The 17580-nt window shown below is 46.5% G+C and overlaps 1 protein-coding gene across 3 annotated transcripts; it reads left to right on the top strand.

Annotated features, from left to right (window-relative positions):
- The first annotated feature begins 108 nt into the window (after nt 1–108).
- LOC102944349 (gamma-aminobutyric acid receptor-associated protein-like 1) lies at nt 109–11431 on the top strand. 3 transcript variants are annotated; one of them, XM_037912249.2, is made up of 5 exons: nt 109–276; nt 1081–1466; nt 5237–5315; nt 7181–7299; nt 8820–11431. In XM_037912249.2, exons 2-5 carry the CDS (start codon nt 1377–1379, stop codon nt 8883–8885), a joined length of 354 nt encoding a protein of 117 aa, XP_037768177.1. In that variant the 5' UTR covers nt 109–276; nt 1081–1376; the 3' UTR covers nt 8886–11431. The 3 variants fall into 3 exon arrangements, with proteins under 3 accessions (XP_037768177.1, XP_007072383.1, XP_043406491.1); XM_007072321.4 differs by lacking the exon at nt 109–276 and adding an exon at nt 321–1000; XM_043550556.1 differs by lacking the exon at nt 109–276 and adding an exon at nt 353–454.
- The last annotated feature ends 6149 nt before the right edge of the window (nt 11432–17580 follow it).

Raw genomic sequence — 17580 nt, 5'->3', positions numbered from 1 at the left:
TGCAAACAAACCTAAGATGGCACTTTTATTTCTGAAAATATCCTCCCCCCGCACCAACGGAGGCAGCATTAAGCTTCACTTTAAAGCTCATATTTTGCCTCCCGTGCCAAGTGGTTTGCTCTAAGAAGTCCCTGACTGATGCGGGGCGGGGGACGCAAGTGCGAGGCTGCCAGCGCCTTTGCACCGTCCCCGCTCCCGCCGGGCCACAGCGCAGGGCGGGCCGCCTGTTTCCCTTCTCCCGCTCTGCCGGCAGAGGCGGCGATGGCGGAGTTGCAGGTGTGTGACTCATCCAGATCACGAGCTCTCTCCCCCAGCAGCCTCTCGGCGGCGCTGGGGGAGGGGCGGCCGCGGCCCAGGGTGGTGCAGTGAGCGGGGTCTCGCGGAGGCGCGAGCCTGCAGCCCTGAGCCAGGCGCGGCCGGGAGCGGGATGACACCAGGGCCCCGCCGCGAGCCGGTGACACGCGCGTGCGGCCCGCTCTCGCTCCGCCGCCCTGTGTTGCGCTCTGCTCAGCGGGCTCTGCGCCATGGGCAACAGACGCAAACACACAGGGCCGCATCCCCAAAACGGAGAGACGCGCCGGGGAGACGGCCCCGCGTCGGGGAAGGGCGAAAACCCTGCGTAGACCGAGCAGACCAGAACAGTCCCTCTTGGTCCCCCCCCATGTTTCCCCCGCTGACGATCTGGGCCCCCTGCTCTGCCCCTCGCTGCCTTCCCCAATGTTCCTGTTAATGGCTTAGAAATGCCGGCAGGCCGCGGAGAGGCTGCAAAGACGGAGACTCTGTTTCTGGCTGGCTGCGTGTTATTTTGTGTTGCAGCCCATGGTCCTCCCCTTGCACACGGAGTGGTTTAGCCCTGAAGCCTGTTTGTAGCAGTAGCGTGTGGATCAAGCCATAGGACACAGAGCAAGGGGGGAGGACTAATTCTTAAAGTATACTTGAAAGGGTTTGAAAGGCCGTATCTTCAGAGATGCAATGACGGGTGATAACTACATATTTCCAGGTATCTCGTCGTGTATTTCATTAACAGCCGTGTGCGAATACGATTTAATTAAGGTGCAGTCTCTCCTCCCTATTCTACAGGTGAGATGGTGCTGCCTAGAATGATGGAAGCTTCTCCCCGTGACATCACAATGCCCAATTTGCTACATCGTTGTTTGCATTTCATGAGCAGCTGTGTCTCTGCAGCCTGGGAAACTGCCACAAGGAGAATTTAGAGCAGCGCCGAAGAACCTCAAACCGCTTCAGAATTTGCTGTGAACCACTATCTCTGATATCAAGGGCTTTGGAAGACACCTTAAATACATACAAATATATTTTATAATTAGAAACAACAGCATCAAAAGGGGAAACTTGAGACACCAAAAAAGACCAACAACATGAAGTTCCAATACAAAGAAGATCATCCTTTTGAATACAGAAAAAAAGAAGGGGAGAAAATCAGAAAGAAATATCCAGACAGGGTCCCTGTGAGTGGAATATATAATTTTATCGTCGTGTAGTGTACTGATTGCTGCCCCCTGGGCTTGGCTTGCAGTGCTGATTATGTTTTGCAGACAATTTGTGTGGCCTTGGTTTTATCAAATGTTCTGTGGTTTATTTATTTAAAGGGGGAGGGGTGGGGAAGAGGATTTGGGTTTGTTGTTGTTGGTATTTTTTGTGTCCTGATCTGCTTGAAATCTGCTATTTCCTGATCTGTGTTTATATACCTGTATCTATTTATTATATTGTTATATACCAAGAACAATACTATTTGATTTGATATGTAAATAGGTGATAGGGTATATCTCTCTGTCCTCTTCCATCCATGATCTGCAGCGATTTAGCAGGGAAAAATGCTGCTCATCTTTTTTTATGATAGTCTGTGTGTATGTTGTTGCAGGGCGGGGAGGGAAGTTAACCATTTTATTTGCAAAAATGGTGGAAATCAATATGTGAGTTAATCATATAACCTTCATGGAAAACTGGAGGGCCTGTATGATGTCATCAGAGATCTTCCTTTCATTTTATTTGTTTTATTTTCTTTTGGTCTGTCTTTTCAATACAATCTTACTCTGTTCTTGTCCTTGCATATAAGAGAAGATTGATAACACCCACTCAATCTTTTGACCTCTCATTTAATCTCTTTGTGGAAAAAAACATCACATAGAAAACAAGGTCATGTTCTCCCAGCCAAGCTGTGCTTCCTCGTCCTGAAGTCCCTTTGGAGTGCTTATGGAAAACTTCTGTCTTTATGAAAATAATTAAGAAAGGGAAATGGACTAAACTCATTACGTTTCTGCGGTCCCTTTTTATTAAATATTTTCAAAATCTTCTTTCTTTCCATCCCCACTGGAGATGTCTGTCCTAGATTTAGCATTCAGGGGCGATCTTCCAAAATAGTCTAGAATCCCCCGTGGACTCAAGAGGAAAGAAAAATCTTGCCACACATTTTTGCTGCAATTCAGCACCATTTTATTCCTTAGGCGAAGCCCCATGATTGGACTTGCAAGAGTTTATGCAAGTCAGAATCGAGGTAGTGCAGTGGCAGAGGTGTATATGGATCACAGGACTGGAGTAGTAGGTGGGGGTTGTTGCTAGTCAGGAATGAGGTGCAGAGCCTTAGGCCTGGGATAATACAGGGTGCCACAGGTCAAGAGTGAGGTCAGGATCTGTGGTGGAGTCAGAGGACTAGTGTAGCAGGTTGTGCTGTGGGTAATGATGGATAAGTACTGCAAGAGCTATGTGGGGGCTGGAACAGAAATAGCAAGGGGTGAGGCAGGTCAGGCTCGAGATGCATTGGTTGATCTGTGGGGGGAGGCCAGGACTAAAATAGCAAGGTATGCTGCGGGTTACGGTGAACTGAAGGAGAAACTCTGTGTGCAGAGTTCCAGGACTGGAACAGCAGGAGGAAGTCCATCTGGCCACAGTGGAAAATACCATCCTCAAAATCATTGACAGAGCTGTGTAGGCAATAACTGAAGACACGAGGCAAGCTTCTTTGAATCATTTCTGTGTCTGCCTTTCCTGACAGCTAGATCCCTGATGATGGTGTCCCTTCAGCTGTTTACTCTGCAGTGCACCCAGTACATCTAAGCATTTTAGCTGAGACAAGCATATTGGCACCTTCCCACGCTACAGCAACCACCACTCAGTGACAATCAGAAGATAATCTGCATTTGCCCTTTGGTTTTTCCTTTACCAGGTGTCTCTCCATCTTTCTGCAGACAGATTGTCAAACCTTTGGGATCAGAATCACAGCTGAGGGTGAGGGGTGGAGATAAAGTTCCAGGAACAGTTTGAATGGAGTATGGCTATTTTGTGAAGGTTTCAGGTCCCTGAGAATGGACACCTGGGAAATTTATTATTTAGACAAATTGGCTTCAACAGCTATTCAATCAACCAAACATCCCCATCCCATTCCTATCTCCTTGTAAATTGTAGTCTCTGTTAAAACTCTATTGGACCTCAACACTTTCCAGGTTTTAGTAATCCCAGTACCATCCTTTCTTCCTCCCAAGCCCCACACTTCTTGTGACCTCTCCTTTCTTCCCCATCAAGGTAAAAATCATGCTGGGATTCACCCTCCTATCAAGAAGGTGATCTCATTGCTGCTTTCACAAGGTTCTCTTTGTCAGTGCCTTGGGAAATTGGAGGGAAGAAGGAAAAGTGCAACCCTAGCCCCACAGTCATTCACTCCTTTAGTCTTCCCCCCGCAACTCTCCCCCCACCCCAGACACACACTACAGAGTTACATCCAGCAACACCACGAGGGGGACAAGTGGTTAAGGAGATGGAATGCTAAACCATCATTCTTCACATGCTGAATACACAACACAAGACCCCCAAACTATCCCCCATTCACAACATCCTCCTCACATCAACACATTTACAACATCCTTTATACACTCCCCCCCAAGCTAACCCAAACCCACAAAGACATCCCACTCGCCACACACATGTGCATTATCTTGGGGGAGGCAAGTCTCCAAACTTACAGAGATGCTAGGACCCACATTTTGAAAAACAGCCTGTGATTTCATGTACCAACATTATGTGTGTGTCAGCTGGATTTTTGTTCAGAGCTGCTGGGGATCTATAACTCCCACTGATGTCAGCTGGAGCTGTGAGAGCTTAGCACCTCGGCAAATCAGGCTGTAGGTGTTTCACATTGGGTACTCAAAAATAGATGCCATTTTTGAAAATTTGGGCCTAGGTTTTTCTTGCTCTGACTTGCAAGAAAAGCACAGAAAATTCCATCTCTCATTCTAAGAAAATGAGTCCAGATGGCGTTGGGTGAATGGTTGCATCTTGAAGTTAAATGGCCTATCAATCTCTACTAGTCATGCTCAAAGTAAAAAATGAAATTGCTTGCCTCCATGTTTCTCCAGAGAAATCAGATAGTGCCAGGGAAATTTCTGTCTAACTTTTGAATAGCTTCCCGGGCTCAGCAAAAAATTTCAAATGGAACGTTAAGTTTTCATGGAAGCTGCTCAAACCACCACATCTCTCTCTACTGTTTTGAGTACTAGTTGATTTTGGGGTTAAATATTTGTCCAGTTGTACCTGTAAGTATTGCTTCCATCGTTCTGGACCTCTTTGTCTGTTTGACTTTGTCTACTTCTCTTTATATTCTTTTACGCAACATATACAGGTAATTAGCCTATGGAACTCATTGCCACAAAATATTATGATGGCCAAGAGCTTAGTAGGATTTAAAAAGTGGTTTGGACATTTATGTGGATAATTAGAACATCCACAGTTACATCAGGTCAGATAAAATAATTATAAGGAATGTAAACCTTCATGTTCGCTATATATATAAACTAACCACTTAGTAATTGGGGTTACTAAGAAATTTCCTGTGGGGGCTGGCTATTCTGTTATGGGGTTTCTTGTGCTTTTCTCTGAAGCATGTGATAATGGCTACTGTTGGAGGCAAGATACGGAACTATTTGGACCATTAGTCTGATCTGATTTTGCAGTTCCTGTGATCCAACCTTGCAACTGTTCCTCCCTCCTCTGCTTTACTCTGTGACACTTACTATTCCGGTCCTGAGCTCCCCACACAGCTCTGCCACTGCCCCTCAATACTGTCCTGCAGCTCCCTGGCTTTTTGAGTGTTGGTCCCCAGCAGAGTTTGAGAGAATTTCCATGGGCCTGTAAGAACCGTCTCTCTTAAGGGACCACTTATTTTTCCAGTAATACTTTTTGGTCTGCTCTCTTCGGTGATTCTCATGTCCTGTTTCTCCCTCTCCAGGTTATTGTGGAGAAGGCACCCAAAGCAAGAGTACCTGACCTGGACAAGAGGAAGTACCTTGTGCCTTCTGACCTCACAGGTAACAAACCCTGCCTCCTTTCTTCCTGCATTCCAGTGAGGAAGTTCCCAGGAATTCTTTGCACTGATATCATCATAATGAGAATATGCTTTGATGGGAGGATGGGGAGACCCAAGTAGGCAGTGTAGACACTGGTTGGAACCAGGGAACTAGGAATAAGTCCAACCAGTGGTTGGAATCAGGGAACTAGGAATAAGGACTCTTGGATTCTAGTCTCAGTTCTGCTGTGGACTTGCCATGTGACCTTGGACAAGCCACTTAACCTCTCTGGAACGTAATTTCCCATCTGTACTTATTGCACAAATCTATCTCACACGGGGGATTGTGGAGCTTAATTAGTGTTTGTAAAGTACTTTGAGCTCTTCTGATGAATGGCTTTATTACACTGTGTAAACGCTGTGTGACCACTGCCTTTTATTATAATGAGAATGATTTAGCTGTGTATCATAGCCCTCAATACAGCTAATAGCCAGTGGCCATTCTCCTTTAGCTCAAGTGGTTAGGGCCTACGTCTTTGGAGCAGGAGGATGTGAATTCGCTATATACTCCCACCATGAAATTCTGAGTGGCCATGGTATGTAGCGCAGTGACAGTCGTGAAGCTCCATTTCCAAATGGCCGTGAGTTTGTCACTGTATGATTAAGTCTGATTCTATCTGGGGACATGAACAAAGGAAACATTTATAAATTAATTAAAGGAAATACATTTTTCCTGTAGTATATAATTAACTGCAGAACTCGTTCCCATGGAATACGGTTCAGACAAATACTTAGTGAGGATAGAGTGTGTTTTATGAATGAGAATAGCATCTGCAGTGACAATCACTAAAGTAAAATTTTCAAGGGCCTTCAAGCTTCAGGATTTAAAGTGTCAGTTGATCATATGGTGGTTAGAAATCCTCGTGTCTCCCTTTACTAAAATATTTCATGCTAGAATGAAGTGAAGGTGCTGTCAGAGTCTGGATATGGGACGAGAGTGTCCAGTGGTCTGAATCAGTATGGTGGAAAATGAGATACTGGTCTAGTCAGGACATTGGCCAGCTCTGGTAGTCAGGTGACGGGACATTGGACTGGTGGTAGGTAGTGACCCTGAAGTTCCTGTTTTCTTTCCTGCATTGCCCATTTTTCCCTAGTCTGTACATAACACTTGTGGTCTCTTCTTACAGTGAAACTGAGAGTGACCTGAGCCCCAAATCAAATCCCAGGTCCCAATGCATTTGTATTTTGGTGGGGAGGGTCAGAGTTCCAGCCTGGATCCAAATTTCATTTCAGACCTTTGTGTCTTTAACAGGTTGAACGAAAATCCCAAACTCAAATGACAGTGAACTTTGAGAAAGTTCAGGTGAAGATCTGAACTTTGCATTGGAGGGCCAATCTCTAGCATGAACTTCTCATTCTTGTTAATACTATATCATTGTTTAGGGTTTCTTCTTCCAAAGGTGTTGAGCAGACTGTGGGGAGGGAGGGGCACATTTCAGGGCAAAAAGGTGTTGGGCGCCTCAGAAGTGCAACTGGCTAAAAAATTGCCCTTTCTCCTCTGCAGATATACTGCAGGTCTCCACACAATCCCACCACAGTTTTGTGTGATCATGTTATCTTAAGAGATGTCTGGGACTGGAATAGCAGGGGGGCTTGTGGGACCGGACTGAGGGGCACAGGACTAGAATAGCAAAGGGCTGCAGGGCAGCATTGCGGGTAGCTGATAGAGCTGGGGTTTAGGGCCAGAAGAGCAGGAGATATACAAGTCAATGTCCGGTTGCATTTGCAGAAGTTTGTGTGTATCAAGCATTCTCTTGACTTTCACTCTCTGATCCCTGTATCAATCACGTTCCATCCTCCACTGTTTCCCTTCCTGTCCCTCTTCAGTTGGCCAGTTCTACTTCTTAATTCGAAAGCGGATCCACTTGAGGCCAGAGGATGCCCTATTCTTCTTTGTCAATAACACCATCCCTCCCACCAGTGCTACCATGGGTCAGCTGTATGAGGTAAGCCCAGCCCATCTCCTTGTTCTATCGCTATAGTGGCCTGAACAACTCATACCCTAAAATAATGGTACATATGGGAACTCCTCACTCTGTAGAGCTAAGCACTGCATGACTGATGATTCCTACTGGACATTAGCTCCCCCTTGAATGGAACTCTCCACTCTTGCTTGAATTCCACCAGCCCTCTTTGGAATGGTGCATTCTGTGGTTAGACCAAAGGGCGTGGGGAATTTGGCAGAGGAAACAGGAATTTTAATAATTAATTTAGTGCTTGCTTAATTTATTTTCCTTTGGTAATGTAAGGGTGTTAGATTAGGAGTCAGAGATTCCCGGCAGGTCCACATTTTTGTGTTACAATCCCATTCCTTCCAAGACAGATCCTGGGAGGAAATGTTGGTCTAGTGATTAGAGCACAGGACGGGGAGTCAGGCCTCCCCTGTTCTATTCAGTGATGTGCTGCCAACATTTTAATAAGGCTACCCACATACATTTGTCTTTTGCCTGTGCTAAGTCCTGTTTCCCAGAAGGTGTGATGGTTCATAGCTCAGATGAGTAGATGACTGACTGGAGAACCTATTCATTTGCTTTCCTGTTTAAGCAAAGACATTTTCTCTTAGCCAGGAAGAGGAACCACACCAGTGGGCAAACAAACATAATAAGTGCATATGCTGAAAAATACACTGAGTTTGACAGCACACTGCAGGGACCAGCATGTGTAATTTCAAATCTGTATATGAAGACCGCATAGGGAGTCTGAGGATCACCTTCCAGTAATCACTTTTTGAGAACACCTGATAATTGGTGCCATCTGGTCCATTCTAGAGGCCAATAATTTGCCCTTTGGAGAAACTTTTATGAGCCCAAGGAACATTGTCTCTGGCCGGGCTGCTTTACAGCTTTCTGAGATGGGGTGACTCCATCAAAAGCAGGAGAATCTCCTCCATCTTCCCTCCGCTGTAATATGGCATTTTTTAAAAGGGCTTCCTCAGACTGCCCTGAGTACAATCATCATCCATCAGTAACCCTGGAGGGATTTTTTTTTTTTTTTTAATGAAGGTGATAGAAGATAAAGACACCGAGGCTACTCTGCTATTTTTAGCCCCGGAGCACAAGCCCCGCAACGCTGAGTCAGTTAGCCCAGACTCTGAGGCTCTCTGCTGCGGGGTTTGTTTTGTTTTGTTTTCCAGTGTAGATTTAGTGCCACATTCCTCCAGCTCCCTTCCCACAACCTCTCAATGGCATGCAAATGGAAGGATCCATTTCTATTATTTCACAAGCATCTGGGGCAAAACCATTTCTTTGTATGGACCAGAAACATCCACAAAGAAACCTTACTGTTCTGTACTCAGGCACGTCCAGGGTTCTCTGTGGAGGAAGGAAATAAGGCCCGGGGTGGAGAGAGAGAGACAGTGACAGAGAAATGCTCTTTCCTTTTGCTGTTACAATGGACCCTGGTTGGGGACGTTCCCAGATAGTGAGTGTGTCTCATCCTTTCTTCCTTTCTCCCCTCCCACTCCCAGGATAACCACGAGGAGGACTATTTTCTCTATGTGGCCTACAGCGATGAGAGTGTCTACGGCAAGTGAGCACTGGTCTCCGGGCGCACAGGCATAATGGACTGACAGGAATGGTGGGGGGAGGGGGAAATCCACATCGGAGAGGAGGAAGATTGAGGAGGGAGAGAACTGGAAAAGAACCACATATACAATGCCATCATTTTCACACATTTGATTATTATTATTATTACTGTTATTGTTACTTTTACAGCGGGGTGGGGGGAAGAGGGGGGAGACATGGCTTGATGGAGTGATCTGACTGGCTGACAGAAGGTTCTGAGCTGTATGACTGGGAGGTTCCCCTTGTAGCGTTCTGCCCCCTGCCAGGTGTGGGAATTCTGTTAGCGAGTAACAGGGCCTTGGTAAGCAAGCCAGACTCTCACACCTTCCAGGTAGTAGTTGGGGAGGGAGGGAAGGATTGCTGGGTGGCAGTAATGTGTGTGCACGTTCTCTGGATGTGGGAGTGAGTATACTGTACTGTCCCTCTCATGCTTATCTTCACCATCTAGCATGGGCATTCAAGTGTGCCATGTGCTTTGGTGCTCTGCGTGCCCATATGAAGTCCCTATGCCGGGCATCCTCATTTTAGTTGGTGCCCACAAATAGTTCCCCTACTTCTCCGTTAACCTTTCCTTCACCAAGGGTTGGGAATTACCCAGGCTGAGATAAGGGAGGTGAGATTTTTTAATTTATTTTAAACTGCATTCAAGTGCTCGACCAAACATGTTGAGACCAACTCCTTCTGCCCCTTCTGTTGCAGCCCAGCCTGGTACATAAACCCTTTGAATTTAGTCTTCCCCTCCATGTCTCATTTATAGATCTTGCATGCCCTTTAAGAGCAGAGTATTTCATGGCCCTGCACACATTCTAACCTGGGTTCCTGTTGTTGGGCAATTCTACCATACTGTGGCCAAACAGTGGTAATTATTGGCGGGCGGGGGGGGGGGGAGAGGTGTAGTCTGAACAACATAAGGACAGATACTTTAGATACATGTATTTTTTTCTGAGCCAGTGTTGTCCTTACAAAAGTACCGAGAGATCTCATCCCATGCAGGACTTAAGCTGTGAGGCCAAAGCAGTGCCTTCTGAGTTGCACAAACAGTGGATGTTCCTAGAACTGCCATTAGTCAAATTGGGGGTTCGGGAGGGAGTTGAATTTTGGGGAAGCTTTATGTTGGAATTTGAGCAATAATAAAATAATTGAATTTAATTACTGTAAACATTCTTCCATTGATGGGGGTTGGAGGGAGGGACCTAGAGGTGGGGAGAAGACCAGAAGGAGGGGAAGAACAGACAGACCCCAGATGAAGTGCGGGAGACATAGAATATCAGGGTTGGAAGGGACCTCATGAGGTCATCTAGTCCAACCCCCTGCTCAAAGCAGGACCAATCCCCCATTTTTTTCCCCAAATCCCTAAATGGCCCCCTCCAGGATTGAACTCATAACCCTGGGTTTAGCAGGCCAATGCTCAAACCATTGAGCTATCAGTCTCCTTTGATAAGCACTCTCTTTTCGTATGATGATTCTACCCCAACTCCCTATATTTTCCTGGGGAGGTGACAATGGGGGCTGAAAAATCTGGGTTAGCACTTCACTGGAGCAGAAAAATAAACAAGCAGCTAACCTCTGGTGATGTGTGTGAAATTTGTCCTAAGATTTCTCTAACTTTTTGAACTGTTGTTCCACTAAAATGGATAGGAATAGAAAGAGCATGTTGTAGATCAGGATTGAGGGACATTGGCAGAGCGGTGTGGGAAGCCCTGGACTGGAAAAGCAGGGTGGGCTGCAGGACAGGATTGAGGGGCATTGGCAGGAGGTACTGCAGTGAGGACTGAGACACATTACTTTAGAAAGGGGAACAAGAGGAGAAACATATAGATAAGCATTCCCTACTTGCATCCTGAATTCAGGTTTGCTCTTCCCTCGCACACCTCATGGGATAGTCCTCCTGGGATGATCGCACACTCAAAATACCATTAGAGATCACTTGGGTATTGCCTAGGATGTCATGACATAATTCTCCCCCAGCCCTCTTCCCTCCACTCCTCTCTGTTTATTGGGGTATTTCCTTATCCTTTGGTTGGAAATCCATGTTGGCCTTTCATTTCACAAGCTCTGAATGTTCTGAAGGTTAGAAAAATCCCTTTGGGTGAAGGCATGCTGGGGGCAGCGGCGGCCATTGCACTTCTCTCCCCCAGTCTTGTGCTTGCTCACACACTTACCTCTACACGTGTGTTCTCTCGCATGCTCTTGCTCGTGCATGCCCAGGGGGAGACAGCTGCAACCTGGGGTGTTTGATTTGGTGTCCATACCTCCCCCTCGCACCGTGATGTTTGTGGGAATAATTCTGGCCATTTGTTACATGTGGGGTTTTATGTTGGGGTTAGTTTGTTTAGGTTATTTTAACTGGATTGTGGCATTTACCTCTGTTTTCGCTATAGTCTAATATTGTAAAAGGCAATGACAATATTTTTTTTCTGTGTCAGTTACTCTAACCAGCTGCAGGTTCTTGTAAAATAAAGTTCATATTGTATGGGCTAAGTCAACCGATCAATAAAGACACATTTGAAAATCAGGCTTGCTCTGGGCTGAATATTAAATGCAGTTGGCTGTAGTACTTTTGTTTGTCACTGAAAATGGCACTGCCTCCCACTGGACAGGATATACCAGAGTAATAAATCATTACTTCCCTTTCATAACATACCAGAGTTCCCTTCACGTGTTGTGTGTGTGTGAGAGAGAGAGGACAGTGAGTGTATCCCATCCCCCCTGGATGATACATAGATCATCATATTTATATCTGTCTCCCCACCTAGCTGTTCACTATGGCATAACTATGACTCATTAAGGACTAAGCAGTGTGTGAGGACTTTGTAGAGTGGTATGTGCTCGGCCATTCCCTACTACTTGAAGTGTAGTAAGCAAATCAAGCAACAGTGAGCAGGGGAGCTCTCTGCAAATACACCACAGACTGGGATTTGTGGTAGGCTGGGGCAGAGGCTTCAGCCTTCCCAAAGAATGGTAGAGACCATGGTGGGCTAGGGCCCACTCTTTGCCTTGCCATGCAAATACGGACCTGCAGTGGTGGTAGCTAGGGCCTCTCTTCTTCCCTGCCTGCCAAGTGTATGGAGTAGTGGTGAGCCAGGAAGGAAGGAGGTACAATGGAAGGTTGGGACTGTGGGGCTCCTTGTTCATTATCACTCAATAACTGCATCAAACCTGCTCAGTGGAGGGTGGTGAAACACTGGAATGGGTTACCTAGGGAGGTGGTGGAATCTCCATCCTTAGAGGTTTTTAAGTCCCGGCTTGACAAAGCCCTGGCTGGGATGATTTAGTTGGGGATTGGTCCTGCTTTGAGCAGGGGATTGGACTAGATGACCTCCTGAGGTCTCTTTCAATCCTAATTTTCTATGATTCAATGAGTTCACAAGTAAAAAGGTTATGTTTTAACTGCTGGCCCTGACTCAGCCTGGGATCTGAGAATGAAACTGGACTGTTTCCATTTTGAACATCACCACTAATAAAGATTCTCCCTGCCAAATTAGGGTCTTGGTGACACCTGTGCATCTCCACAATCAGCAGTGGGTTTGCACAGATATAACTGATAGGAACTTAGTAAACAATTGTGTTGGTGATGCACAGGAAGGAATAGGCTCTTGGCCACAGATCCTCAGAGGTATGTAGGTGCCTAACTCCCATTATTTCAATAGGAATTAGGCACCTAAATACCTTTGAGGATCAGAGCCGTGCCTCTGAGCTGTGCTGACTCTACAGGGCCAACGGGAAGAGAATAAAAACTTATTCTGGTCACTAAGGTCTGCAGCTGTGATATACACACAGGCAGCTGGGCTGCTGTGTAAGAAGGGGCCAATTTTATGTCATTTTCAGAGTGGAAACATAGACCAAGGTTTAGCTTTTACTTTTTGTCATGATGTCTTTTGAGACTGGAAACAATTCTTCTTCCTCCATAATGTAAACAAAGGGCCCATCTGGAACACAATGGTTGTTATGCTAGTGTCCCCTATTATGATTAAAACACAGTTCCATCTTGTGGTATAAATGGGATTTGATCATGACTCTGGACAGAGAACAGCTGCAGTAGGTTCAGGGACAGTTAAAATAGAGTTAGGTCTTGCTGACTCAGTTAGCTGGACTCATAGACTATCAGGGTTGGAAGGGACCTCAGGAGGTTATCTAGCCTAACCCCCTGCTCAAAGCAGGGCCAATCCCCATTTTTTCCCCCAGATCCCTAAATGGCCCCCTCCAGGATTGAACTCACAACCCTGGGTTTAGCAGGCTAATGCTCAAACCCCTGAGCTATCTGTGCAGTTCTGAACTGTGTAGTAACTGGGTTCACGGGCAAAGCTGTTGTTATGACCCCACATTTTGTCTACAAGCACACCTGTATTTTTCTAACCAGTGTGCAACACACTCCTCTGACACGGTTAAAACAGAAAAGGGGGAGAGGTGTTGTGGTACACACAGCATCTTTTTCGCAACGTAACCATGTATCGGTGATGTTTGTGTGTCTGTCCCTGTCCCACTTTCTCTTTGCATTAGTGAAATCTGGTCACGGCCATAGCATAGATGTATCAAGAAAGAAAGATGCAAAATGGACACATTTGAGAAACCTGATTTACTTCATAAATATGTCCAATCTCATCCTGTGCATGGATACTGGACTTTGGGAACACTTGTCTACCATATCATAGATTTATTGAAATTGGCTTGGAGAGAGAGAGACCCAAAGGAAGCTGAGGACCCTTCTGGTTAAAAGAGGTTGGATAATTAACAAGCTGCTTTGGCTCATATATCTGCACCTGGGACCCTTTTCTCATGGGGTCAATGCTTCATTTCAAACAGACAAAGAGGTGGACTAGCGGGGAAAGGCCAACATGGAGCCAAGGGAAATTAAAATTGTGTCAGGGCTGATAGCTGCTACCTCCCCACCTGGTCCCACCGTGAATAGAATCCGGTCAACACAGCAGCTTCTCAACTATGTTAAGGAAATTGACAGCATTTTAGTTTAAATACAATTTAAAAAAAAAGAAAATTACACATTTTGTGTACTGAGAAAAAGAAAAGGTTCTGACTCCTGAAAGGGTGCATCCGGTGTAAATCTCCCATGCATTCAGGTTGTGGTGGGACTGTAATAGTCCTTCCTCCCTGGATAAATCACAAACTAGGATGGGTCTTCTCTCTGATGGGGAGACACCTGCAGGACTGACACCAGTAAAGCATGAGTGAGTGTGAGGGATCATGGGATTGCAGCATCTTTCTTTGTGTTGCCAACTCTTGTGATTTTATCCCAAGTCTCATGATATTTGATGTTTTCCTTAAAGTGTATGGAGTCCTGTTATTTCATAAGAGCTGCAGATTTCACTGAAAAAGGTAAGTTTCTAGCCCTCATGACTTCAAAGAAAAGCTTGAAAATATGAAGTGAATGCACCTTATAAGGCTCTGAAACCAGAAGGCAAATATTTATTATTTTTTTTAAATCTCATGTTTATTAAGACAATCTTATGATTTCTTGCAGGCCTGACTCATGACTTTTTAACTCCGCAATACGCTTGTCCCAGGAATTTCAAAGCTCCTGGAAGCACTCAGACATACTTACGAGAATAAATTCATTTAAGTTTTGCAGAACTGGCGATTTCCAGGTGAATGACCTCTGGAGCATAGGAGCCTGGTTCTCTCCCCACCATTGCACCTTGGATGGTTATTTACAGCTGTGCAAAGTGGGTGTAAAAATGCTACCACCAGTGTATGTGAATGAGTGGAGCATTCTGATTTTGTAGCACTTTACACATAAGAACATAAGAACAGCCATACTTGGTCAGACCAATGGTCCATCTAGCCCAGTATCCTGTCTTCCAACAGTGGCCAATGCCAGGTGCTTCAGAGGGAATGAACGGAACAGGCAATCGTCAAGTGATCCATCCCCTGTCATCCACTCCTAGCTATTGGCAAACAGAGACTAGGGACACTCAGAGCAGGATGTTGCATCCCTGCCCATCCTGGTTAATAGCCATTGATGGACCTATCCTCCATGAACTTATCTAGTTCTTTTTTGAACCCTTTGTTTTGACCTTCACAACATCCCCTGGCAATGAGTGCCACAGGTTGACTGTGCCTTGTGTGAAGAACTTCTTCCTTTTGTTTGGTTTAAACCTGCTGCCTATTAATTTCCTAAATTGCCTGGGTATAAATAACCATCCAAGGTACAGGCATCCCTAATCTGGAGATGGATGTATTACTACAACCAGAGAAGCTGAAGGGCTTTGGGCTATTGTATCCAGCAATTACTAGCTTGGCCTACCTTCCCTTTCTGCCATAAGCCCTCCACAATCCACTGGACAAGCATTCTAAACTTAAATTACTTTTCTGAAGTTGGAAAACTTGCCCAGTTCTGTACTGGCAGTCCCCCTGTAGCCCAATTACCTCATGGTGATAAATCCTGCCTACTCCCCTAAATAAGTGCTCCCATACTACCCTCCTTGATCTACTGCCAATACCCTCCTCTTATATTCAACCTGCCTTCCCACAGCTAGAGCACTCCTTTACCCCTCCTCCCCCCGTTCTCCTCTGACATTGCTTGGCTCCATGGGACAAGAGCCAGTCTCAGTGACGACTAAGGTAATGAAGACGGATCTCTGTGACCTGACAGAGGTGTAACTTTTGTAACATGTGACTGGGGCAAGGGCATGCAGATCAGTTCCTCACTAGCAGGGCTGTGTTTCCCACCTTTAGTACACAGGAGATCTTGCCTCATCTCCATTCTCCCCACTGTCATCACAGCACATAATGTCCCCATGCAACTTGTCTCTCGGCTGCCAGGGCATCCACCAAATCTTTGTGCATTCCCCCTTGCAGTCCTTTTCCCTGCTGCCAGAAGCCTTCCTGGATTGATCCCCTCAGCCATACCCTCCATCTTCTGCTGCCAGTTGGGCTAGAAAGGTATATATGCCCAGAGGACCACAAAGGGAATGGTCAGGCAGGTGAGAGGTATTGTGAATGATTGGATTGGAGAATTTTCCAAGGCAGTTTGGAGGAGAATCAGAAAGTGTCATCTCTCTCCACCATGCAAGCCCTCAACCCACTTCCATCAACAAACCCATTTTAGAGGGTCAGCATGGAGAGGAGATTTATTCTCTGACTCTTCTCTCTGGTTATTTCTCTAGCTGGTGTTTGTTTGACTGAGGGTAAGGATGTGCAACAGGACTTCTGGGGACCAGCACGCCTCAGAGAGGTTTTTTTTCCATTTGGTGTTGCTGCCTCCCCTGCCCTCCTGTTGTCTCCCTGAGGAGGTGACAGAAGGTTCCATGATTTGCTGCCATTCAGCAGCCTGGAGCAGCAGCACCTGCCTCCTTTCCCACGGGAAGTGGGGTTTCATTGCCAGCAGAGCAGGATGCAGGGCTGTGGGGAGTGAGTGGAAATAAAAAATAAACACACCACATCAAACATACGCCCACTCACACACCACACTGACCACATCAGACATACACACATTCCCCACACCAGCCATGCAGTCATTCACACACCACACTCACCACATCAACCATATGCACATTACCCACACACCTCATAAAATATACACACATTCATACGCCACACTCACCTACGCACACCCCACATCAAACACATACATTCACACAGCACACTCACCACAGCAAAGAAACTCACTGGGACCATTCACACACAGCACAGGTAAATGTATAACTGCAGTAGAGGAGGCAATACACCCAAAGCAGCACCCACCGCACACATTTAGCACAAGGGAAATAAAAGGGAAGGAAATTCACTATACACACAGAGAGCACAACACCCACAAACAAAGCAGAGAATAGTCTAGGGAAGTGAATAATGGTGAGAAAGCAAAGGAGGAAACACACACGCAACACAGCAAAGCACACCACACACCTGCATAACCAGGGGCATGTGCAGACACTTTACTTTGACCCCTTTTGGGGGATCATGTTCTGTGTCCCCTGCCACCCCACTGGCAGGAGCTCGCTCACCCTACCTCCCCCGCACCCCAGAAGGAGCTCGCTCTTCCCTGACTCCCACCTCCCTATCCCTCCACAGCCCCAGGGCCGGGAGGAGCAGCTCACCCACCCCCCTGCCACTGCAGACCCAGCCCGGGGCTGGAGTAGTTCTGTGCTCCCAACAATTATTGGGGGGGGGGGGGGCCAGGGGCTGTGACCCTGCTTGCCCTCCCCCCTTGTGCATGGACATGCAGAAGCCTCCTCACACAGTTTAAGGGACTCTGCAGAAGTGTAAACAGTAGGGAAAGAAGACGGGAAAAAACCTCCACACTAGGGATGTAAATAATGTTTAAAAAGTTAACCATTTAAACCATTACAATTCTATTCTTTAAACGGTTAATCAATTAAAGGGAGAGGGATTGGGGTTGCTCTGGCCAGCGAGGCGGAGGCTGGGTCTGGGGGCCGCCAGCACGGTTGGAGTCCAGACTGGCGCGGACGGGGCCCAGCTGGCATAGCCGGGGCTCGGGCCGGGGTCTGGCCAACACATCCAGCCAACGCGGTTCGGGGTCCAGCGTGATGTGGGAGCCAGGGCTGGGATTTGGCCAGCACAGTGCGGCCAGGGGTTAATGGTTAAGGTCTGTTAACATTTTACATCCCTAGCTATGCCACACCCAAATCCACACAAATACCAACTCCCATGAAGAAAAAGGGGCTGCTGGGGAATGTGAACCAGCCAGGA

The sequence above is a fragment of the Chelonia mydas genome, chromosome 1 (genome assembly GCF_015237465.2).
Source record: "Chelonia mydas isolate rCheMyd1 chromosome 1, rCheMyd1.pri.v2, whole genome shotgun sequence".
Taxonomy (NCBI): domain Eukaryota; kingdom Metazoa; phylum Chordata; order Testudines; family Cheloniidae; genus Chelonia; species Chelonia mydas.
Note: the sequence above shows the minus strand (reverse complement) of the source record. Positions and strands in the feature narration are given on the sequence as shown.